We start from the raw sequence: 24,374 nt of genomic DNA, 5'->3' as shown, positions 1-24,374 counted from the left end.
CAATGTGAAAACCTCAGCTTAGAGTGTATTTGGCAAGAGCTACAAGTTTTGTAAAAAACTAGAAAGTATTCTTCAGGCATGTAAATGATGAACAGAAACATTGTCTGCTTGTTTCTTAATGTTCAAAAATATTGGAGGCTCTGCATTGTATGTCTATGTTCACAATATATTTTGGAGTGCAAAGCTTCTAGGTTTGTTGACAGCTAAAATGCATTCTTGTCTTTTCTCTCTTAGCGTTGCCTTTAGTTCAAGTGGATGAAAAGGGGGAAAAAGTTCGGCCAAATCAGAATCGCTGTATTGTGATTTTACGTGAAGTACCTGAATCTACTCCCATTGAAGTAAGTGTTCCCTTGTTCAGTAAAGAACACTTTTCCCTTAGGACTTGGAAGTCAGATTTCTTCTAGATTTCAATAAGCACATCACATTTTTTACTACACTGTTAATTTCTAACAGAACTTCTTAAACTTAGTTTATTGTCTTTGTTTGGATAAGAAATATTTTTGGTAGATGCATGTTGCTCATAGCAAGGCTGTGGTAGAACCTGTATTTCTGCAGAGGGCTGAGAAACTGATAGTGCTGTCTTTGGTAGAGATACATCATTTTCTTGGGCTTTGTCCTACTTATATGCACTTGGTGTTCAGATCCTTGGATAAATAGACAAAGATGAAAGAAGATGAATCTTAGACTAGAAAAGGCCACTGTTGCCCCTTGAAGCTTGCTCAAGTAAAGTAGTTAAAGCTTTGTAAACATTTCCATAATGCTGAGGTGAGAGGTGTCAATAAGTCACTAAGGATCTCCCCTGGCTTGTGGAATGAGTGCAAGACTGGAGAACTTCATTATTTGAAAGATACTTAATGCCACTCTGATGAAGCAGGGACTATGACTGATGAAAATATTAGAAAAAATTATGGGGTCATAATTAAACCATCTTGAATTTTCAAAAAGGAGAAGGTGCAGATTCTTGATGATGGGTATATATTTTAGTTTCTCTTCTATTTAATTTTGCAAGGAAGACTAAAGATTCTGAAACCGAACGCTCCTCTTAATAACCATCATACAAAAATCAGAAGTACTGCAGTTTAGACACTGGTAACAAAAAAGTAAGTGGCCTTAAACAGAAACATGAAACAAAATGCTAAAAGGAATTGGAGGGAAGAAGTTGGGTATATGCTATGTATATAGCTTTAAAATAGTGGCTACTTCTAGCTTTCCAAATGAAATGTAGCCTTACAAAGACTGCTTAACTTTTACTATTGTAGATTTTTTTTCTGTCGTGAGTTCATCAGGTTGGATATATTAACACTGGATGTTCACTCTTAAATGTTTGACAACAAAGTTCTGAGGAGTCTTTATTTTCAGAAGAGTTGGTCTCCAGTGAAATGTCTTATACATTTTGTTTAAACTTGTTGTGCTGGAAAAATCTGGACTTAACTTAATAGATTTAATAGCCTATGTTTTCTAGCACAGTAGAGTCAGGCTTTATTTAAGCAGCAAAATTCCAAGATGCTGTAAGGCCTCCCAAGTTGTGTTGCCTTTTGATGCTGCTCACCTCAGATCTGTGACAAAACAAAAAAGTATGCAAATGAATTAAAACAGATAAAAAATCCAGGGTCTGTTTTTTCTGTAGAAACTAGCCAGTGGTGTTTGAGGAAACATAAGCCCTGTTTCAAATACATGAATCTGTAAACATTTGAGTTAAAGCTTACTTGCAGGTTTCTGCTGAAAAGGCAGGATTTTCCTGTCCCATGCCATATGCGCAGGTTTTCATGTGGCTCCATGTTTTTGGGGACAGGGGAGAAATAGACATCTTTCTGCACTTGATACCGAGTTTAAATGTCTTCTCTGGCCTAAATAGCTCCCAGCCAGACCCCTCTTGCAGTATGGCCTGAGACAGTGCTAGTTTTATTTCCTTCCGGGGGAGACTGGAGAGAGCTGACACTACTGCAGGTGTTCTGAACTACTCCATTATGTTTTGTAAGCCCAACAGTGCTTTCTGTCTTTCTTTCTCAGAGTGTCAGAGTTTTGCATTTTACATTGATGTTTTCTTCTCTCCATCCTTCCCCCCTCACCTCCCCACCTCCTTATCAAACCACTTTCCCCAGGAGGTTGAAGCACTTTTCAAAGGAGACAATTTGCCTAAGTTCATCAACTGTGAGTTTGCCTATAATGACAATTGGTTCATCACATTTGAATCGGAAGCTGATGCACAGCAGGTAATGCTGTTTTTTGAAGCTTATTAGAATGTAAAAGTAAATAAGGATGATAGGAGGATGAATTGACAGGTTGTAAACTGTATTACAAATGTCTTAACAACTTGAAAAGAAAAATACCCCACACTGCAAAAACAGTAATGCTTCCCCTTAGGTAGTATCCAGTTTTCAGTAACTATTAAACATAGCACTTAAGAGGTTTTTTTTACCTTGTTCACATATCCTGGCTTCCTGGCTAAAGCTATTATTTTTTTGTACTGAGAGTGTTGACTTTTTTGGTTGACACATTTAAATGCTTCAATCATAACCATTAGAATCTTGTTTTAATGCTACTGAAGCACTTAATGATAAGTTAAATGTTGCTAAATGAGGTGATGTATGAGATTTTGCTATACTGTAACATTAGCAGACACTCCAAGAATTATTGTTAATCTTAGCCTGTCAAAACTTAAGTTCCCTTTATTTAAATTGCATTTGACAAATCTAACAATTTCTTTTTTATAAAGGCTTACAGATACCTTAGAGAAGAAGTGAAGACTTTCCAAGGAAAACCAATTAAGGTAAATAGAGGTTTATGATGTTAGGGGTGGGGTGTGTGTATGTTCTGGGTTTTGTGGTGCTCACTGTGATTTCTAATATAAATTTAAGTAGTCCAATCTTAGCAGCTATTTGACCTGGAGGTGGGTTTAGAAATGTAGCACATATGACTTCAGCTCTCCTCTTCCTCATTTCTGGCAGTGGTGTATCCAGCCCAGCATCAGGCAGCAGGGGAGCATTCCTGCTGTCTCTGCAGTGACTGATAAGTGTCCAGTAAAAGTTTGAGAGTTGCTAATTTGAACCATCCTGATATAATTTGAAAGACTACTGTAATAAATAATCTAATCTCCTTTGCAGGCAAGGATAAAAGCAAAGGCAATAGCTATAAACACATTTTTGCCAAAGAATGGATATAGACCTCTGGATATGAACCTCTACACGCAGCAGCGCTACACAACATCCTTTTACATCCCTCCAGTATACAGTCCCCAGCAGCACTTCCCACTGTACAGCTTAATTGGCCCACAGACCTGGTCAGCCACACACAGCTACCTTGACCCTTCATTGGTAAGTCTCTTGTTTCTGGAACAGTTGTGTTCTTTTCAAAGCTGATACTATTTTCTTATTGAGGTGTAGGAAGCATACCTATCCTGAAGAGGGGAGTTTAAGATTCTGGTTCTTCTTGAAAAACAGTCCTTCAAAATCCTTGTCATGGTGTACAAGATGGATTATTTGAAAATTGTGTCTGATCTCAGACTGGAGTGTGATTCTCTTCTTAAACCTTTTAGGTTTTGATGCAGTTCCTTAGTAAAGACTTGTCAAGATACCAAGATCTTCTAACAGGAAGTTAGTTTGCAGGTTAACATGCTGAATTGCCCTGTTTGGCATGTTCTTAAAGCAGAATATTTTCTGAGCAATGGTAACATCTCTTTTAGCAATGAAAAGTGAAATAGCTTTTGCTAATTACAAAAATCACTTTTAAATTGTTTTTTATGTTATTTTCTTAAAGGGGCTATTGGTAGGGCTTGAAGATAGGGTGGTAGCAATAAATCCTTAAATACTCTAATGAGATATCTACTCTATCCTGCAATGCTGCTTCTGTCTTTTGCATTGTGACACTCATCAGAATTACCTTGGCCCCTTTTAGTTGTCCTTTGTTACCCTACAAATATGAGGAGTTTCCTATAATGACTGGGACGCTCAGGTTTCCTATCTGGAGCCTCTTTCTCCCCTCTGGAGATGCCTCTTTACTTGTGGCTCAAAGAAACGAGGGGAGCAATGCTCAAAATTAGAAGTTCTTTAGATGTTTTTTTTGGCAGAGGATTAAAGTGTCCTTGAACAAACTTGAGCAAATATTCTCTGTACTGAACCACAGCTAATTAAAAAGTTGATGTGCTAAACACTTCACACACAGGGAAGGGAACCAGAGGCCTTGCAGGGGGAGGTGTTCTGAGGGGGGATGAAGAATGTGGAGGAGACAAGGTAACACAGTGAGCAGTGTTATTCCAGGAAAAAGCTGTCTTGTTAAGCAGCAATGAATGTGAATCTGTCTGTAGATAAACTGAGACTGACTGTTGCAAAGTCTTGCTCTGGGATACTGAATGAGCTGGATGGAAATAGTATGGAAGACACAGATTAATAAACCCACAGGTTCAATCACATCATACTGTGTCTCTACCTTATGTTATCCTGTAACTTTCTGTATCCAAGAAAGCTTACTAGCCCTATCCTTTGGGGAACACTTGATGAGTTTGCTAGCATTGAAGATCTCAAACTTTTCTTAGTCTAAACAGGAAATGAACTGTCTGTGCTTTGCTTTTCACTGTTCTGCAGTGTATTGTCATTGGTTAGCTGCGTGTTATGTACATGACTGTAACGTGATGTTTCTTGATTCTTTTGTAGGAAGAGCTATATTTGAATAGAAATCACTTGAGGAGAACAGGGACCATGAGGAACCATGGCACAGCAATAATTTTCATGAGACAGGGTTGCAGTTTGCATGTAGAGACTTGTGTGAAAATACAGCAAAGTTTCTCTATTCTGCTTCAACATAAACTCTACTCTCATCTCTAATTTGAGATTGAATACCCCAGTCATGTGGGCAATACTGTTTTAGTTCTGAAATTTGAATATGGCAACACATGTCCTCAGTATTCTAAAACCTACCTCATTCTTCATCATGTACTTAAATCATATTTGAGAAAAGATCTAGTTTTTCCTGTTTGGGAAAAAAAAAATGGAAAAGAAAGTATATTTGAACCAGTCAACTTCTGTGAATGCTTTTGGTATTATTGGAAAACGGAGAAAAATTTTTTTTTCATCCAAAAGGATCACACATCATTATAAAGAAAGAAGAGTTGAATATTGCTAGGGTCCCTGATAAGTTCAGTGTCTTCTCATTTTTTCAGGTTCAGTGGTTGCTTACTAGCTTTGATGGAATTTTTCAGGACTCATGTTGTAACTCTTAAAGCAGAAACACTTCAAAGCATATTTTGATGAAACTTTGTTCCTCAAGGAGCTTTGTTACAGGCCTTCTTTAATGGCCTTTTTGTGAAGCCCGAGGTAGCATTTGCTGTCATGCATGCTAGGTTAGGCTAGCAGTAGTTTGATATGACAGCTTTGGTGTTAAATTTTGTTTTCCATTGATTGATGATTTAACTTGCACAAGATTTATGATTTAACCTATTTCAAGTTTAAATGTACCTTTTATAGCAAATGGTCTTAATCATAGCTGTTTCTCAAAGCTTAATAGAATGTAGAAAGAATCTTTTTTTTGTTCTGCATTGTAGTTATTTTCAGGGGAAAAATACAAGCAAGCATTTGCTGGCGCTAACAGTAACATTAAATGAAACTCACACATTCAAATAAAAAAGACAAAAGTGTGCTAGTGAGGTTGGAGAAATGACTTTGAACATGCTTCAGGTTTTGAGGCATGTACAAGGCGTTAGTATGCATGCAACTCAGAAAATGTTTTGCCAATGTTGTTTCTTCAGACAAGAAGACAGTGTTTCACATGCAGAATAAGGTTATAATAAGGTGATCTGAAAAGCATCAGAGTTCCACTTAACATCCACTTATTCTCTAGGCTTTATTTACATGTTACATGGAAGTAGAATGAGGAACTAAAAGGAAGTTGTTGGGGTTTTTTAAGGGAGGAATTCATGTACAATTATAAGAGAAACAGTTACAGGCCACGTAGATTAGAGGCTCTGACAAAGAAGTATCTTGCTACTCCAAAGCCATGTGTAGTATGGTGTGAAATAGGAGGAGAGCTGTTTAACTTACAACCAAGAATTTTGGCTTGATGTTTTTCAATCCTCTTGAACTGTCATAAGTTGAAGATGTGTAGTGGCTGACTGCTCAGAAAAACAGAAGTTTGGGTTTTTTCCAGAAATCTTCTAAGTCAGCTACAAGGCACTAGACAGATGCTCTATTGCTGTTTGAGACAATCTTTTGAGTACTGTCCTGCACAGAATGACATAAAATATGGGGTTAAGAGAAGTAATACTCAGTTTGTTTATGATGATGAGCATGCAATACCTTTTTATAGGTAACACCATTTCCAAATACTGGATTTATCAATGGGTTCACATCTCCAACCTTCAAGCCTGCTGCTTCACCACTGACAACACTCAGACAATATCCTCCCAGGAACAGGCAAGTTCATCTATCTTTTAACAATACTGTTGTATAATCTGGCACATGGGGTTTTCATCTGCTTATTTTAGTAACACCAGTTCACTTGAGAATACTTGTAAAACTGAACCTGGTGCCAAAGGTGAGGCCAAAGGGCAGATGGTGCTTCTAATGTTAATGGATGTAGTGTTTGGTAATGTAAATGTACAGTCTGAAAGCTGAGAACTTGTCTGTTCTGTGATTTAGGGTATTCAGCTGAAATATTCTGAGATGACATATCATCAATAGGATTATTCATATAGTAAAGCTCTAGTTGACAACAGACAGGGAAAAGGTTAATTTTGGTAATTCACATGACCTGTTACAATGAATGTTGATCATTCTTATAACTGAAATAAGTGATAAAGGAGTGAAGATCTTGCTTCTGAATTCTGTGAACAGGCTTAGGCCTCAGAAGGTGTCTGCTAGTGCGCGTATGTTGAAATGACTTTTGAATTTATAGGAATCCTAGCAAGTCACATATACGCCATACAATACCCAGTGCAGAAAGGGGACCTGGGCTTCTAGACAGTCCTACAATATTCAACTTTTCTGCTGATCGTTTAATCAATGGCGTCAGGAGTCCACAGACGCGGCAGCCGGGCCAAAGCAGGACACGGGTGCAGAGTGCCACCACCAGCTACACCAAGAGGGAAGTGGGAACTGGGAGGATGGAACAGACCAGCCTTGACTCGTCCCCTGGATTAGGGAGGGGAAGGTGAGTGTGCTTCATGCTTGTCCTCTGAACAGCCAAGTGCTGCTGCTTCTAAACTGCTCTGTTTAGTGGAGGTGTGGTATTGTTACTATTCTCAATGCTGCTTTAAACTCAGACTCTCGCCTCAAACCTAAAATCTTGCAAAGTACGATACACAACAAAGGCAAAGCAGACTTGCATGCTTTCCTACCTGATGAAAATCATTATTGGCAACTGATGAACTGTTTAGATCTATAAGATCTAATCTTCTATCGTTTCTTCATCTGGTGCAAGAAAGTTTGTGTATATTATTTGTTTGACTTTATTGAAGAAGTTCTGCCCAATTCCATTGTTCAGCATTGCAGATTGTACACCTGAATGTGTGTTAGCAGTGCTCATTCTTCACTTTTTCAGTTGAAGGATCAGAATTTTAACCAAACTGGGCATACACAACAGCAAAGATGATGGATTGGTATGGAGGGAGGAAAAACTGCTACAGGCAACTAAGGAAACTATTGTTATGTTGTTTTAAAAGCAGCCTAACAAAAAACGGAACCAACTACCTGGGGAGCTGAAAATTGGCATATTTATAAATACAGTTCTAATAAGTGCTTCATAAAAGTTTTGTGCAGCTTTGATAATGGCTGTATTTATGACTCCAAGTAAATCACATTTTGAGTGACTTACTGAATTGGAAGATAAGTGTTTTGCAGATGATCCTATTTCAGACTTGTATCATTGCAAATTAAATGGGTATTTTGTGCAAGGGTTGTAATACTTTTCTAAATCTAATTTACCAAATTGTGTTATAACTAATGGATGAAAGTGTGATTAAGAACTCAGGAAACAAGATTGCTCAAACTATAGACTACAAAAATGTGCAGGAATAGTCAGTACTTAAAATGATATTATTTTGATGTTTCAGTATTGAAAACATTTAGAATAATAAAAGTAAAATTAACTTAGAAAATATATTGAAACTGAATTAGAATGCACTGCAAATTTTACTGTGCTGCTTGGAGGGGCTTTACCTGCAGCAGGGCTGGGGGGCAAAGTGCTAAAAATGTTTTGAAGGAGCCTTACCTGGATTGAAAATAGTTAGCTGTATTTCAGAAGTTACATTGATATACAAAAATTCTTGACCCCCCCCCCCCCCCCCCTTATTTATATACTGTAATATTTTGTCTAATCCTTATATGTAATCTCTACCGAGATGCTTTTAACACAGGAATTACTTGTAACCAGTTTATTCTTACCCTGACTTGAATAAGATGTATCCCTTTATTTTAAGGACAGCTTGCTAGGAATTTTTCCCTAAAACATTTCTGGATAACCTGTGTAGAATGAAGATGGATGAAATAGCAATTGGAATTAATTTCTCCTGTTTTCATTAACTGCTTTCCATCCATTTATAGGCAAGGTTCTCATATCTGCATTCTTTCCCTTAGGAAAAACTCATATGGCTACCGAAAGAAAAGGGAGGACAAGTTTACAGTGAGTGTTCATGATCTTATTTGTCTCTAATAAAAGCAGGGTAACAAGGCAAGAGTGTGGATATTTCATGGAGTAGACATAAGGGGACATAAGTTACTGCAGAAGTAGTTGAACGTCACAGTTGATTAAGGACAACAGCTCATTAGTCACATGAGTTTACTGCATTTGAGTATCAGAGAAGATTTTTCAATAACTCAGAAGTCAGGGAAAAGTTAAAATTACTCTTACAGTAGCAAAAAATTTCTATCTCAGTTTTTGTCAACATGCCAGTGTTCACATTCAGGAATGGCTAAACAGCTGAAGTTCAGAACACTTGATACTTCATTATCAATCATGGTGATAGTGAAGAACATTATGTAGATATTTGTGGCATAATGTTTGTTATGAAGTGGTCAGTTCACTTTCTTAAATGCCTCTTCAGGTGCCACCAGGTAAGGGTATGCTAACACTATTAAAATACTGTGGTTTTGGGAAACTGAAATTCAAGGTTAATACCAAAGTAGACTTGATACTTGAAAAGGCTGCACTAAGTGTAGAAGAGAAAAAAACCATGGTTTTGTAGGATTTACAGTTTGGTGTGATAAAACCAGTCATTTCTGTGCTATTTATTTTTGCCAACGTGGCATATTCATGAAGTTGAACCAGGTTATTTCCTTATTCATGTTACAGTTGTAAAGTAACACTGCTGCATGAGCCATAACACTTTCCTAAAGGTCTGGAATCACTGCATATGTGTGTTTGTGGCTCCTGCTGTTGATTGGCCTGAGGGAACTAGAATAAAGGAGCAGGAAAGTTTAGCAAGTGATTCCTTCCTTTTGATTGCTTTTAGTTCTCATCAAACTTCCCAGAGACCAGATTGCCTGTAGGAATCCCAGTACTTCTTCCTTTTGCCCTTTCAAAGCTGCTTGAATTTTTAGAGTGAAGTTTTCCTATTAACTTTTTTCTATATTTTAAAGAACAAGGAAGTGGGACAGGTTACGTGTGAGTGGCTGAAGTGAAAGGATTACCTTGGATGCTTCCCTGAGCAGAGCAGCACTTCTGACAGAGCTGACTGCAAAGATTATTTGAACTTTGCATGTAAAAACTTGTAGATGTGAGTTCTTGGGAGACCCACAGTTCCCTTCTGTCAGCACCAGGCTGTAATTGCAGCCTGTGTAGCCAGATTCCTTCCAGTCTCTTCTGGGCCAAGAATCTTTATTCTGTAGTGTCCAGTGCTGCACCTTGAGCAGAGGTGAGAGCTGCTGCACACCCAGGACTGTAAGGAAGTGTACTTGGAAGCAAAAAATGAAAATTTTCCCTTTAGACTGTGGAAATAATTGAATCCAGTATCCTATTTCTTGTGTAATGCTGTAGCAATTAGATAGTGTACACAGGACACCACTAAAACCAGTATATTTGAATGGAGTAATGACTTCTTTAGAAGATTTTTTTTTAAGGAAAAAGTATAGAGTTGTATGCACATTTTCATGAAAAAGAGCATGAAACTTTTTGATCAGATTTTTTATGAGTCTGTAGACATAAGCCAAGTACTGAATCTACAAGAAGTTAACTTGAGAAATTTTATGCAGTTAGCTTAAAACACGTTGAAGTCCTCCCTTATCCTGCTAATTTTAGATGTTAATGCCACTCTTAATTTTTTGAGGGTTTTAGGATTCAACTTTGTAACTTAAAATGTAAGAAAAACATTTGCTATTGCAGAACTTCAGTCCCTTTTAAGAAGAGTAAGTGTGTGATTTGAAGAATGACTTCTAAAAATTCGAGTTGTTCCTCTTGCAGTCTGAGCTGGATTAGTGTAGTCTCTCTCCCTGACCTTTGACAGGTCATCTGACTTCAGTTTTGGAGATTTGCAGTCTCCATTGCTGTAGCATTCTTCCAGGGGGTAATGCTGGGTCAGGAGCAGTGCTTGGAGTTGCAGTTGTTCTTGCTTCTGTATTTTTTCTTTCCCTGCTTCCCTCTTGACACACAATTCTTTGGACATTACATGTAGTTTGTGAAAAGACCTCGAAAGTAGTCTCATATCTGTTGTTCTTTTTGTTCAGAAGCATTGTTCTCACATTTGCACCATCTTGACTATATACTCGTATTTTGCTTTTCAAAATAGGAACAGTTTCAGAGATTGGTTTGCATTTGGTATTTTGCAGCAAAGATCATCTTAGCACAGGCCTCAGCACAGTCAAGAAACAGTTCTTTGAAGAAAAACTTCTTTGTTTACATGATGTAGGTGAAGTTAATTGGTAACTTCAGTTACAGCGTATTACAAAGGAGTTTTATTTTTCCTGTGTAAATATAAAACAACTTGCAAATCCTTACCAGCATTTCTCACAAGTGATCTTAAACCATGGTACTTTTAACTCCTGAACTGCTCTCTATAGTGCAAAATAGTTGCATTTAACACACAGGTGGTTGTTTTGCTTGAGACATTGGTTTTCTTCTTAGAATTAGTTAGAAAGTGTCTATTTCAAAAATAGTTTTGACTCTTACCTTTCTATTTTTACACAGTGACAATACAGATTAATACTAATTAGATATAAATTGTTATTGTCTGTACTACATACAAGGCATGCTGTCTTACCCTTTCTTCATGTATCTTAAAATAAGATTCTTGTTGACTCCTTTCTTTTTATTTAGGATGTTACTAACTACTGTACATAAATGGGCATTATATTTTCACCATATCATGATACATAAACCAGTCTGTTTTCCTTTCTGTGTCACTGTGTCTGTCCTCAATGAAGAGTCAGTGAGAAAACTTCTTATTGTGTCAGTGTCCCTAAAGCTGATGCATATACCATGATATTTAAATAATAATTAAATATTTTAAGGGCAACAGTGGAAAATGAAAGCATCTATTCCTTGGTGCTCTATGGGTTTTTTGGGGGATGAGATGGGGGAGCCTTCTCCAGGGGTTTGCTGATACAAATCAAGTGCAAAATACAGTTTAGAGCTGCATATCTTTTCTGTCATCTAGTGCAGTAACCCCAACATGGTATTTCTATTCCAGAGAGGCCAAACACAGTCTCCACCACCCCCAAAACCTCCATCTCCCAGCTTTGAATTGGGTTTATCTAGCTTTCCTCCATTACCTGGGGCTGCTGGCAATTTAAAGACTGAAGACCTGTTTGAAAACAGACTGTCCAGTGTGGTAATAGGAACGTCAAAAGAAAGAGTGAGTAGTGGATGTTCATTTTTGTTGGGAAAACAAAGAATTGCATACCTCTTGTTTTCTGATTTGGTGGTCTATATATGGAAAAACTTGTGGGTTACATGGGTTGTAAGAAATGTTCTTTAAAAAGAGCTGTCAAATTATGTGCTGCTGCCTTCTTCACTTGTATCTTAGAGTTTGTTTGGTATTCTCTTTGAAATGGTGTGGAATATGGGCACCAGTTTAATAAGTAGATGTTAATAGCAGAGATTAGAAAATATGATCTTTGCTGTACATAACTGCCTCAGGCTTTTTGATAGACTCAGGTGAAGAGTATGTGATACATTTTCCCTCCTACTTGAAAGTAAGACTTCTGAGTTTTATATAAAACACTTTAAAGTGACAAACTTCTAAGCACCAAAATAAAGAAGCTGCCTACATAATCTCAGTACACTAGGCATCATAGCTGGAACAAGAACTGCTACCAAAACCAGCTGGATCCCAGTGTTGTCTTGTCAAATTGCTCAGAAAGATAAAAAAAACACCAGAATAACTTGGCAACCACTGCTGTATAGATGTAGTAGAGATGCAGTTGAAAATTAATGTTCAGTAGTTTTTCATAGATTTCATTCTTAGAACTGTCTCTGCCATGCCATCTGTGAGTGACAGTATGTTCTTCTCCAGGAAAACTCAAATAACCCTCTGCAGTGTGGAATTCTCTGGGCTATGAAAGTCTGTATAGGCTTTTTTTGATAGCTCCAATGTAACTTGTGTTTTTCTAGCTGTACCACAACTGAAGAAGTTAAGCCCTGGATTAGCAGTGCAAAGTGACGTGGTGAACCAGCACAATCTCTGGTGTCTTCTCCTGCAATAAGCTGGGTTTAGAATGTTTTCTTTGGTGCCCATGTGTCAGGGGTTGGTAAAGAAATGGAGAGGCAGCAGGGCAGTCTGCATCCAAGGCAGTGACTGTACAGAGAGCCCATCTACTCTGTCTCCTGCAAGTGGTAGGAGGGGCTGCTGTGTTCCAGGATTGCCTTTAGGGGAAATGAGCAGCTCAGAGCAATGGTAAAAACAGTGTTTAACTTACTGTCAGCCAGTACTACACATGGTAGGCTGTTCTTCGCTACGATCTATAAATTATGAAGTATTTTACCTCTGTTACTTATGAAGTGGTTTTTGACTATGGTATTTCAGGTTTTAAATACAATTCCAGCACTTGCTTTTAATGCTGCAGCTGAAAGCCCTTTGTTCCCCCATTACAGATCTAGTACTTGCTTTGTACTTATGGTAAAGAACTTAGACTTCTCTCCTGTAGAAGCAGTCTTCATATCAGTCAGGCACTTAGGTTTTATGATACTTGCAGTGCCCTGTCACATTAAAAAGCATCCTTCAATTTCCGAGTTTCATTTTCCAGCATATAGGAGTTACTTTGTACCATTGTGTGGAAAAAAGGGATTATGCTTCCTTTCCTTGTTGGCATTTAAGTAAAGAGTAAGATAACAGCAGCTGGCTCCAAAGAGCAATTGTGTTCTGCTACAAAGCTGTTTGAGCTAACATCAGTCTTGCCAATGTATACAGGCTGCTTTTCACCTTGATCTCAATGTTTTTTCATGTCACTTGATGTGGTGTTACAAAGCACTGAAGTAGAGTTACACAGTGCTTCCCTTGTTTCATATAGATGGGCAAGTCCAATGTGTGGGAGCTGAAGGGACTAAAGGTCTATCATTTCCAGCAGTTGTTATGCAAGCATCACATCTTTATGCTCTGCTTAGTGATGCTCTTCTAGAAGTAGCTCTGGGGAATGGCAGGTAATAATCATCCCACATTTTGTAACTAGGAAGTGCAGCACTGTCAGATCAAGGCTGAGTGTTTTGGCAAGGAAAAGCTCTTGCATGTCTGCTTGACTTGAAGCTGTTCACGCTCAACCATGTACCTACAAGTTCTGATGCACTTGGGTCAGAATGCTCAGCAGCTTGCAATTTCAAGCCTTTGCACACACTATTACAGTGACTAAAACTATAAAAACTGTTCTGTTATTTCTAAACACCTTTTGCAGTCTTTTACTTGGAATCAAACTAGGCTTAGATCTACTGCAGTAATCTATACTGCCTGATTTTAAAACAGTGCCATCAAATACCATTTTCTTTTGTAACAGCAACCATAGGAGTCTTAGGGTTATGCCCTTTTGAATGGTGACTTGGCTGAGGGAAAAGCAGTGTTACCTTATTCCTTCTGAGCTTGTGTTCTCCCATTGCTTCCCCTTCTGCATACCAGAATCTCTTTGGGGTTCGAAGTTTTTAGGATGAGACAGGTCAGAAGCAATACAAAGAACATAGCACTCTTTAAAACAAACAAAATGGTTATAAATGTGAGATATATGTTTTTCAGGATACAAAGTTGTCTTTTCTTATTTTGTGACCATTTAAATTAATGTATGCATCTTGAACCTATTTGGCATTTATCTTGAAGTACAGTATCACTTGGCACTAGCAGAATCTTTTGAGGGCTATGGAAAAAGCCTTTGCTTGGTAGCAAATCACTATATTGGGATGATACAGAATTAGAGCTTTGAAGAAGACAGTTCTTAGTGCACAGCACTAGGAGACTTTTGTCTTCATAGGCTGCCTGTGGTTATGTGTACAGGTGCAAAGCCTGCTTTGTCACCAGCAGGTGCAGAATTTTCAGGTGGAAAGAAGTCCAGCCAGTAGTGGTGTTCCCCAGGGTTTGGTATTGGGACCAGTCTGGTTTAATAACTTCATCAGTCATCTGGACAGGGGGATTGAGGGCACCCTCAGTATGTTCACAGACAGCACTAAGTTGGGCAGGAGTGCTGATGTGCTGGAGGGCAGGAAGGGAAAGGTCTGCAGAGGGGTCTGGACAGGCCGGATTGATGGGCTGAGGCAATTGTGTGAGCTTCAACAAGGCCAAGTGCTGGGTCCTGCCTTTGGGTCACAACAACCCCAGGCAGTGCTATAGGCTGGGGACAGAGTGGCTGCAAAGTGGCCCTGTGGAAAGGACCTGGGGGTGCTGGTTGACAGCAGCTGAACATGAGCCAGGTGTGCCCAGGTGGCCAATGACATCCTGGCTTGGGTCAGCAATAGTGTGGCCAGCAGAACCAGGGCAGTGATTGTCCCCCTGTCCTGGGCACTGGTGAGGCTGCACCTGGCATCCTGTGTTCAGTTTTGGGCTCCCCAGTACAAGAAGGACATTGAGGTGCTGGAGGGTGTCCAGAGATGGGCAGCAAAGCTGGAAAAGGGTCTGGAGCACAAGTTATGAGGAACAGCTGAGGGAACTGGGGTTGTGTAACCTGGAGGAAAGGAAGCTCAGGGGAGACCTTATCACTCCTTACAACCACCTGCACAGAGGCTGTAGCCAGGTGGGGGTTGGTCTCTTTTCCCAGGCAACCAGTGACAGGACAAGAGGAAATGGCCTCAAGCTGTGCCGGGGGAGGTTTAGGTTGAAAGTCAGGAATTTTTTTTTTTTTATTGTAAGGCAAGTTAAGTGTTGGAACACATTGCCCAGAGGTGTTGGAATCACCACCCTAGGAAGTGTTCAAGAAATGACCAGATGTGGCACTTAATGCTGTGGTCTAATTGACAAGGTGATGATTGATTAAAGGTCTTCTTAATGATTTAAAGTGATTTTGTCATTCAGATATGTCCCAAATGGACTTAAGTTTCTAACTTCTTTGGAAATAACCCCAGTGTGTTATCTGTCTGTGTTTCTAAATAAATGTAAAGGAAAAAATAACATGTTCGTTACAATATCTATATTGGCTCCTTTTGTACCTTCCTATAGTCAATTTACTGGTATAAATCAAACTATGAAGTGTTTCCTGGTTGTGCTAATTTTCAAGCAGACCATATTAATTGGATATTTTGATTGTCTTTCTGTTCCTTTTTTCCTCCTTCAGAACATTAATGTGGATGCAAGTACAAACACTATTCCATCAGGAATTCCCCGAGAGCCGTTACCAGTTTCTTCTACATTGCCCAGGACCTTTGAAAGGTCTCCTTCGCCTCCCCAGCCTACTGAGTAAGCACTTAATTACATGGGTATAATTAGTCTGCTCTGCATCACATTTGCATTTTCTTTCATCAGGCAGAACAATGTAAATAGCTATTAAAATTTTAATCAATGAAAGAAGTAATATTTTGTTGTACTTGTAGTAAAGGCAATAAAGCTTAATTTCTGAACAATATCATAATAGTGATTCAATCATAATAGTCATTTAGCAGAAGAAAATTGAGAGTTGTGGTTTAGTTTCTGTGAGTAAAAGTTTAATGAATACCTTACTGTCTTGTATTTAGATACCTTTGAAACACAGAGAGTAAACCCATGGCCCTGTGGGCAGTACTGATGTCCATACCATAAAAACAGTTTTTTTGGTAACACTTTGTTTGGAACCTGCAAAACAAATAGCTGAGTAACTAAATGCTATTAGAACATGACAAATTAGAGGTAGTGTCACATTGCACAGGAATATATTTTTTCTATTCTTGATAGCATATTTTTAATGAAATGCTAGTCATCATGTGCTAGCAGCATCAAATTATAGCTGTAACTACTTGCAATCATATTCAAACTTTTTAGAGCTATTATTAAACTATTCATCTATCCTGAAGTTTCACTTTTCATGAGCCTTGCTTCCTGCTGGATGATTACAGGGACTCCAAAGTTGTGGATAAACAGCAGAGAGAGACACAGAGTACAGAAAGACTTTCTTCTTCCACTCTGAGTACTGCATGTAAATCGGTACAAGTCAATGGGGCTGCCATAGTAAGTGACCTTATCATTCACTTTTTCTTAATGATCCAGTTTGCATTTAACAGAATACTTACTGCTACCCATGTTGCCTAATCATGTGAGGCCAGCATCCTAGAATTTGTCCAGCAGCTTTTTGCTTGTTTGACTTCATGATTACTTGCATGACAGAATTATGCAATTAACAGTGTAAGAGACATCTCCTTATCTGAATATTTTTCTTGGTAGTATCCTAGAGGTAGAAGTATTAAAACATATGTTGATATTGAAACCAAAGTATTCATTGTGTTTCAGCTGGTTTAGAGTTTGAAGGGGAAGTATTTTGCCCTGTGCCAGTACCCCATTTTTCTGGGATGCTGTTTTACATTTTACCTTTTTTTCAGCTTTATTGTCTATGCAGTTTTTGTAAACTTCATACTCAAACCCTCATCTGGATATTTAAGTGCAGCATTCTTTTGGGACAGGACTTCCCCCTTTTTTGTTCATACAAGTTTTTTCCCCCTCAGGATGCTTTGTTTAACTCTGTTCTGTTTGTTCCTGATTTCCCAGGAACTGCGAAAACCTAGTTATGCGGAAATTTGCCAGAGAACAACTAAGGATCCTCCTACATTGCAACCCCAGAAAGAACAGAAGCCAAACACTGTAGCATGTGGGAAAGAAGAAAAAAAGCCCACAGAAACAATAGAGAAAAACAGAGAACCTCCTCCTGCAAAGTCACATCCTGGACAACCCAAAGACCAGAGAAGACAGTCAGGACGCAGATCGTCCCCTCCAGCCGTTGGCAAACGCTTAAATAAAGAACAGAGTACCCCTCCAAAATCTCCTCAGTGAAAATAACACCTGGGAGGGATTTGAGAAGAGGTCTGTTTCCCACAAATTAAACCCATGTTCCCACTAAGATACCTGAGAATGAGTTGCTGGTTAGGAGCTTGCAGTGATACAAGGCATGTAACAATGCCTGCAAGTTATTTTTTTGTGAAATACTTCTTCCCCCTCTTGAACAAGCATTCTATTTTTCTGGGTATTTCTGGATAGTTGTTCTAAACCTTACATTTAGATTGGTGCTTAATTGGAGGTGAAGCTTAGTGTGATTTTTTTTTTCTTTTTCCAAGGTGTAAAATATTTGTCTTTAAAAAAAATCAACTTTTTATTAAGCCTCTCTGTGGCGGTGTGAGTGCAAGCTCTGTATAGTGAGTTTTTTCTAAACTGTTAAGCAGAAACATGCTGCTGCAATATTTTTAATAAACTGGTCTGCAAGTACATATCTAAATTAGTGTCCAAAAGACTGATAACGGCAGCTAGTGTGTAGAGTGCAAGAAAGTAGATATATTTTACAAATTAGTATGTGACCTTGAAGATTTTTTTTTATTGGGCTGCTGTACTAAGTGTCAGCAAACAAACTTGCACTTTTAGGTTAAATGAGTAGCTGTTTCTAGCATTTTTAAAAACTTAATCTTTTTTTGATGTTTTGCACACACAAAATGAATTCTACAGGGCACCATATAGCAGTCTTTCTGAAATATTTCCTTTTTTGACTTACTGCAAGCAAGTAACCATCTTCTCACTCCAGAATAAAACTGATGTTATAATTTGCAAATACAAAGCACATTGTGAATAGAAAGAATCAAGTCTGTGAGCTTCTATGGTGGTGAAGCCTGTTAGTGGATGTTATCAGGAGAAAGCAGAGTAGCCTTCTTGTGATAACCGTAGCTTCCCTGTGCTTGTAAGGGAGTTAACTGAGTCAGCGCTGTATATTCTGGTTACCCCTGTGCTCTGTGTAGACTTTTTTTTAAAACTCTGCCCCAAGTGCTCTTTGAAAGAGTTCATATCTTAGTCAGCCTTGTGTTGACATCTTCCTGTAACTACGAGCATTGGCATACGGATTTAAATTTTTCAAGCCGTGAGATAATGGTGTTTGTTTTGTGTGGTGGAGGAAGAGATCCCTGATATTTACCTCTGGGATGAGGTTTCTCACACTTATTTACTTTAGAAGTGATGCGCTTTCTGAAGGACAAGGATGCACTAAATTAGCAAGTTTCTAATAAAGTTGAATATAAATTATTTTTGTTTTAAAATGCCTAAAGCTTTTCTTTAAGTGTTTAAACTGCAGGAAGTTCAGACAAAACTCATTCCTGCTGACTATGACAGTACAGTTTATTCCACAAAAATGTTTATTTAAACAACTGATTTTTTTAAAGAATTATTTCCATCCAATATTTAAAGACTTGAATTTTATTTAAACTTGAAAATGACTTTGCCTTAACTTTTGTACAAGACAGTTTAGAGTTAATGAGGTCTGACCCCGTGGAGGGTTAGCATGAATGGCATACAGAATTACTCAGTTACAGTATGTATCTATTGTCACTGGTCTTACTGGGTAAACATACTGTAGTACAGGAACTAGCAGCAGTTTTTGTAATATACCTTAAAGATCTTAAACAGTTGATCTTTTTCAGATTGTTGAAAAACCTGTAAATGCAAATAGTCAATACTGTATTAAATATGTGCACTTGGAAGTGTGTGCTTTGCTTGTACAGTTGTAAATAATCAGAACATATAAAAAGGTACCCTAAAGAAAAAAATCTGATAAAAATTATTGATATTATAAATGTTGCTGTTGAGCTGGATGTAGATAAACTAAATGTTGTGGTTTGAATATTACTTTAATTTGTTGTTTTTTCTTTTTCTTATTTTATTCTGGTGTGTTGAACTGACTCTGCCTCTTCACTGCAAAAGGGAAATGGAACGAAAGTCTTATTTGAAAGCCCTCAAATATTTTCCTAAAGTCCCTTTAAAACCAAACAATTTAACCAATTCAAAAGTGTTATGCAATGTAAATAATGAATTTCAGCAGTCAAACTGTAATTTTTAAGTCATTAATAAAAAATCAAGTCTAATTGGGGAAAAACTTGACTGCTGCAAAAATATACACTGAAGCTTACTTGTCTGCTTTCAAGAGTATCAATGCATGGTTCATAGAACTGTAAAGTAACTATAGAAGTTGACTCCTGATAAATTTCCTATTACAAGCATCAATTGGTAACTAGTTGGCATTGTAAATCCAGCCTGTTGTATGCTGCAGAATTGGTCAAAATAGGGCACATGGAGTCTGTTGATTTTTCCTGTTTCAAAAACGCACTTTGTGAATGCTGAGGGAGGAGATAGGACCCCGACACCATCACCAAAACTGCTCAACTCCTTCTGTCATTGGATTTTTACCCCCTTCTCCTTTCCCCAGTGGCAGTGAAAGCGGTAGCTAGATTTGTGTATGGTTTAGGCCAGCTGTATGACTCATTCTGTTTGTCTGCTGCAAGTGAAAGGCTTTACCAGCTGCAGACAGTGGCGAGTGGTCCCTTCCAGCGGCTGTGAGCGGCTCGTGCTGGTGCTCAGCCCGTGCCCCAGGTGATCTGTTGAGACCAGTGGGATGTGTTGTGCTGTTCTAATGTATTCTGCTGCCATTTGTGATAGGTCAATACACTGTAATTACTGCTTACCCAGCAACAGTCTGTTGCATCTAAAGTTTAAACCTTCCTCTGATGTGGTTTTATAGCTTTTTTTTAAAAAAAAAAGTGACACGCCAAATCGCTGTGTAATATACAATACAACTTCTCCTTACTGTATTTTGCTTTGAGATTTATTTCCCCCCACCCCCACTCAGTGACAAAATGGAGTTTTCGGAGTAGAGTTGTGAAGTTGCATGCAGACTGTTGCTATGATACAGAGAGGGATTAAAACATAGCTTTTAAAATTAAAAATCTCCCAAAAGCAGTAGCTGAGCTCAAGGTTCAGGGATCCAGTAATTAAAATTGGCATTTTACCCTGTTAGAACTGCGTGGTGATGCTTTTTATTTTGAAAACAAGTCAAAATGGGATCTGAGGTTCTTCCAGGAATTTAACAAAAAAGGTTGCTTTCAAAACTGAATGTCATTTCAAATCAGTCCTGCCCCGTGACACTGTCACTTAGAAACGTGTGAGCAGTGGCAAATTTTTTATGTTGCTGCCTTGTCCTTCAAAGCCTTGAGCCCTTGGCTTGGAAAGGCCCTTGGAGCATGGGGCAGTGTATCAGAGGCAACAGCTGACTGTAATGGTGCACACCTATCTCTGTATCTCCTTCAGCTACAGGTAGGGGTTTTGTGCTTCGGAACCTATTACACTAATAGCAGCAGACAATCCAAGATTTCTGAGGACACCTAACAGCTGCCAATTCACGAAATAGAAGTGTAATATGGGAGCCTTTTTGAGGGTTTTTGTTTTTGTTCTTCTTCCATTAAGACTGGAATCAAGCTTACATGTAAACTATCAGTAATTTAAGTTTCCTTTTGTGTCATAAAAATGTAAAACTGTCTAATTTGAAAAAAAAATATGTAGGTTATGAAAAATAAAGATTTAGGCACTGTTGAATTCCTGATTTTTTTAATTAAACATTTCTTCAGCAGTATTTTTCATTACCTTTTGTCTTTTGCTCCCATTTTTGGAAATTGTATATTTCTAATTTTGGGAAAAAAACCCCTTTTGCTTTCCTGTTCAACACAGCTCCTGTAATCATCACCTAAGGCTCTGTATCAGCAGCAAGAACCTCTGTGATATATCTGAAGGCTGCAGTGTCTTTCTCTATTAGGTAACTATGACTGGTTAACTTTTTTAAAGCAAACACAAAAGCTGATGTGTTGTTTACTGAAGGTTCTATTCATTGGTTTCATCAATTTCTTAGATAAGGTATTGGCTAGGTCCTAAACACTGATTTTAATGTTTGGGTTGATGCTTTGGTTGCATGGCATTTGAATCTGGAGATGTCATGGGATTATTTTTGGCTTTAGCTGGTCTTAGAAGTTCTTCTCAAAGAAGATCTTGCATCTAGGAAACAAGAGCTTCTGGAATATCCTGTCTGCATAAAAGAATATTTTGGAAATAATTCAAACACCACCCCACCACCCCCTTTTTTTGTTTTGTTGAAGTTTTTCTCTTATACAGCTATATCTGACCAATTATCACAATGGATGTAAGCATGGAAATATTAAGAATTGCTGTGGTTTATATGCATCTTGGGAAGTATTGCAGTATTATTCCTCATGCTGATGGTTCTGTAAGCTCCTGGATAGGTTAGACTCTTACTGCTTCTATTTCCTCAGCCCTTCTGTGCTCAGCAAAGTAAGCCAACACAGGAATACCAGCCTGCACTGGGCACTGAGCATCTCCAGGCTGGAAAATTTACTTAAACCATTGGGTTTTGGTGATGACTTGGGCTATAAGTAGTTGAAGGCAACCAGTACTCACTTGAACATGGAGTATCCTGTTCTGCCCTTGGAACAAAGTTTTCTACCACTTAATGTGTAGAAAAAATGCATGGAAATTTGTCAGCAGTGTTGCCACGATTTTAATGTGGCTGTGGAGGATCACCCCAGCTCTGACAGAAATTGGGGATCTATTTGTTTGCACAACAAGACTGGGCAGTGTCCCCTTTGTGCTGATTTTCCTCAATAAAAGGTGATGCTCAGTGTGGCTGCAGCAATGTTCATGCTAAACACATGGTTTCCTCTTGGGCATGATGAGAAAGAGTGAATGTGGAAAATTATGTGCAATTTGGGCATCCAAAGGTTACTTACTGTCACAGAAACCAATTCATTATGCTTTCATCCTAAGGCTTCTTTAGAAAATAAGATTTAATGAAGTTTGAAGTTTTCTAATATGCTTTTACTTCACAAACCTTTATGTTAAAACCTCTTGTTCTGGTATAGCTGAGCTTTTATGACTGCAACCATTTAAGTCAGGGAAGTGATTGCATTTTAAATTTTGCTGGTGTATAGATGAAAGCAACGTTATGCACTTCATCTCTGCTTTTGAGAGAATAAGCTCTGCAACAGTCTGGTGCCATCTGGTTATGGTAGCTGGGTTACTGCAGCCTCCACTCATCATGGGTAAACACCTTGGGATATATTTCAATGCCCAACATAAATTGATCAGGTAGAAATTTAGTTCCTATGGAAGTGGCACATGTAATACAGTTCCTGAGCTGTTGTGTCAAGTAAGCACAGAAATGCTGCAAAGAGGCTGGCTGGCCTCAGCTGTGCCATCCTTCCTGTGTGCTCCCTCACATCTGCACACTGGCTGCTCTGAAAAGTACCCAGGAAAGAGGAGGGGATAGGTCAGCAGCTTTTGTTGTACCAGCAGTGCAGTGGAGGAAGGAACAGGAGTACAGCTGATGCCCAGAGAAGAGTGGCATGGTGGTGGTCCTGGCAGGAGCACTGTACTGCAATCAGCCAAAGTAAAGTGAGTGTTGGTACAATTGGCTTCTGACAAATGGGAGGCAGAAATCTTGGCTTAAATGTTGTCTTGCTCCCTCCACAGTGCATGTGGCTCCAGTCATCAAGCTTGGTGCTTTTTGAGCTTTTTTCTCACAATCAAGAGTAGAAAGGGTCCAGTTTCTGCTCTGGTGTTTTTGGTTATTATGTACAAGCTGTAAATGTGCTAAATCTTTAATCTCTCCTATGACAGACTATTAAAGGTCTTTGTGCATCTTGTCACAACTGGTTGGGGAGCAGTTCACTGTTCTGCAAAATGGAGGGCAGAAGGGTGGGTGTATGCTGGGGAAGGGAGTCAAAAGATAAAATCACTCCCTAATTTCTCTGAATTCCCACCAGTTTGAGGAGCAAATTGCTCTTTGTGCTTGTGTTCCACACTGGGGTGTGGAAGCCATCCTGCAGCCTGATGGCTTCACATGCCATTTGCTGCAGGCAGACTGGAGGCATCTGCAGAGCAGTAAATCTACCGTGGCTAAGGGTGCTCTGAGGAAGGAGGGGTAAATGGAAAAATTTGGAGTTGTAAAACATGCCAAAGCTGGACAGATCTAAGAAATCTGTGTGGGTGGAATTGCTGATGCACAATGAAATGTGTCTAAAGTCTTCCAAAGCAAAGCCACGCTCTCCATGCAGCTTGAGATGTCAGCCCAGGTAGAAGAGTGAGTGAGATTCAGCAGGTCCAGCCTGTCCCCTCCAAGGCTGGGGTGTTGTCCAGGAATCCACAGTTCATAGCTTGTGGCTCACACAAGAAATGTCTTGCTTTTGCTCTTTGGTCTCCAACTCCAGTGTACTTAGCTCAGGTTTAGGGTGTCAGCACCAAATGGAGCTGGCTCTGCATGACAATGGCTCACAGCCCCCCAAGCCAGCCCTGTTTGGGGTGGAGGCAGCTGGTGCCTCTCCTGCAGGATGCACTTTGTGATGGGATCAAAGGTGTGCAGTTAAATATGCTCTGTGGGGGAGAAGGCCTTTTTCCTAAATGGAACTTCTTGGGATCTGTGGTGTCTGTGCTGTCCTGACCTACACAGTCTCTTACTCAAGGATCTTGTTCTCCTTTAGAAATGCAATGTGTAAAATTCATAAAATTCATTTTCCCTCTCTTGTTATATTCTCCTTTTCATCTCTAGTGAGTCAATGCTTTCTGTTCTTGGGAGCTGCATTGCTTGAGGTAGATGGCAGCTCCCTGCTCCTAAGAATTGCACCTGTTTTCAGCAATACAATAGACTCAGCATTTCAAAGCATTTCAGTTGTTGGAGTTTTATATTTTGTCCTACTCACTAAAGCAAATTTGGTACTCAGAGGAGGATTATCTAGGTATGTGTTCAAAACTATAATGTATAGAATAAATCCTAAAAAGTATGCTCTATTTTTTAATATTTGCAGTTGTTGCTGGGTTTATGGGGTTTGTGTGATGTTTTCTTCATTCCTGTGTTTACTGGAGTCTGTGTCCTTCCTGCATACTGGCAATGTGTCCATCTCTGGGATGACTCGTGCTGGTGCTGAGGGAGGATTCCTGCCTTGAAGCCGTGGCAAATAAGTGTTGGAGAGACTTGTTGATTCAGACA

At 38.9% G+C, this 24,374-nt stretch overlaps 1 protein-coding gene across 2 annotated transcripts in view; it reads left to right on the top strand.

The window, feature by feature from the left end:
- Positions 1-20,917, top strand: part of LARP4B (La ribonucleoprotein 4B) — a 55,939-nt gene extending 35,022 nt beyond the window's left edge. Inside the window, exons 7-17 of one of the 2 annotated variants that reach the window (XM_071428631.1) lie at positions 235-338; positions 2,103-2,213; positions 2,717-2,770; positions 3,105-3,314; positions 6,298-6,404; positions 7,003-7,140; positions 8,565-8,610; positions 11,612-11,776; positions 15,666-15,787; positions 16,420-16,531; positions 17,066-20,917. In XM_071428631.1, coding sequence (XP_071284732.1) covers positions 235-338; positions 2,103-2,213; positions 2,717-2,770; positions 3,105-3,314; positions 6,298-6,404; positions 7,003-7,140; positions 8,565-8,610; positions 11,612-11,776; positions 15,666-15,787; positions 16,420-16,531; positions 17,066-17,347 — 1,451 coding nt within the window. In that variant the 3' untranslated portion in view covers positions 17,348-20,917. Of the gene's footprint in view, positions 1-234; positions 339-2,102; positions 2,214-2,716; positions 2,771-3,104; positions 3,315-6,297; positions 6,405-6,885; positions 7,141-8,564; positions 8,611-11,611; positions 11,777-15,665; positions 15,788-16,419; positions 16,532-17,065 lie in introns of both variants that reach the window. The other variant, XM_071428630.1, reaches the window with a different exon arrangement.
- The last annotated feature ends 3,457 nt before the right edge of the window (positions 20,918-24,374 follow it).

This window comes from Agelaius tricolor, unplaced genomic scaffold (genome assembly GCF_023055355.1).
Source record: "Agelaius tricolor isolate 1412-34295 unplaced genomic scaffold, bAgeTri1.0.p SCAF_6, whole genome shotgun sequence".
Taxonomy (NCBI): Eukaryota; Metazoa; Chordata; class Aves; order Passeriformes; family Icteridae; genus Agelaius; species Agelaius tricolor.
This window is presented reverse-complemented; position numbering and strand designations above follow the sequence as displayed.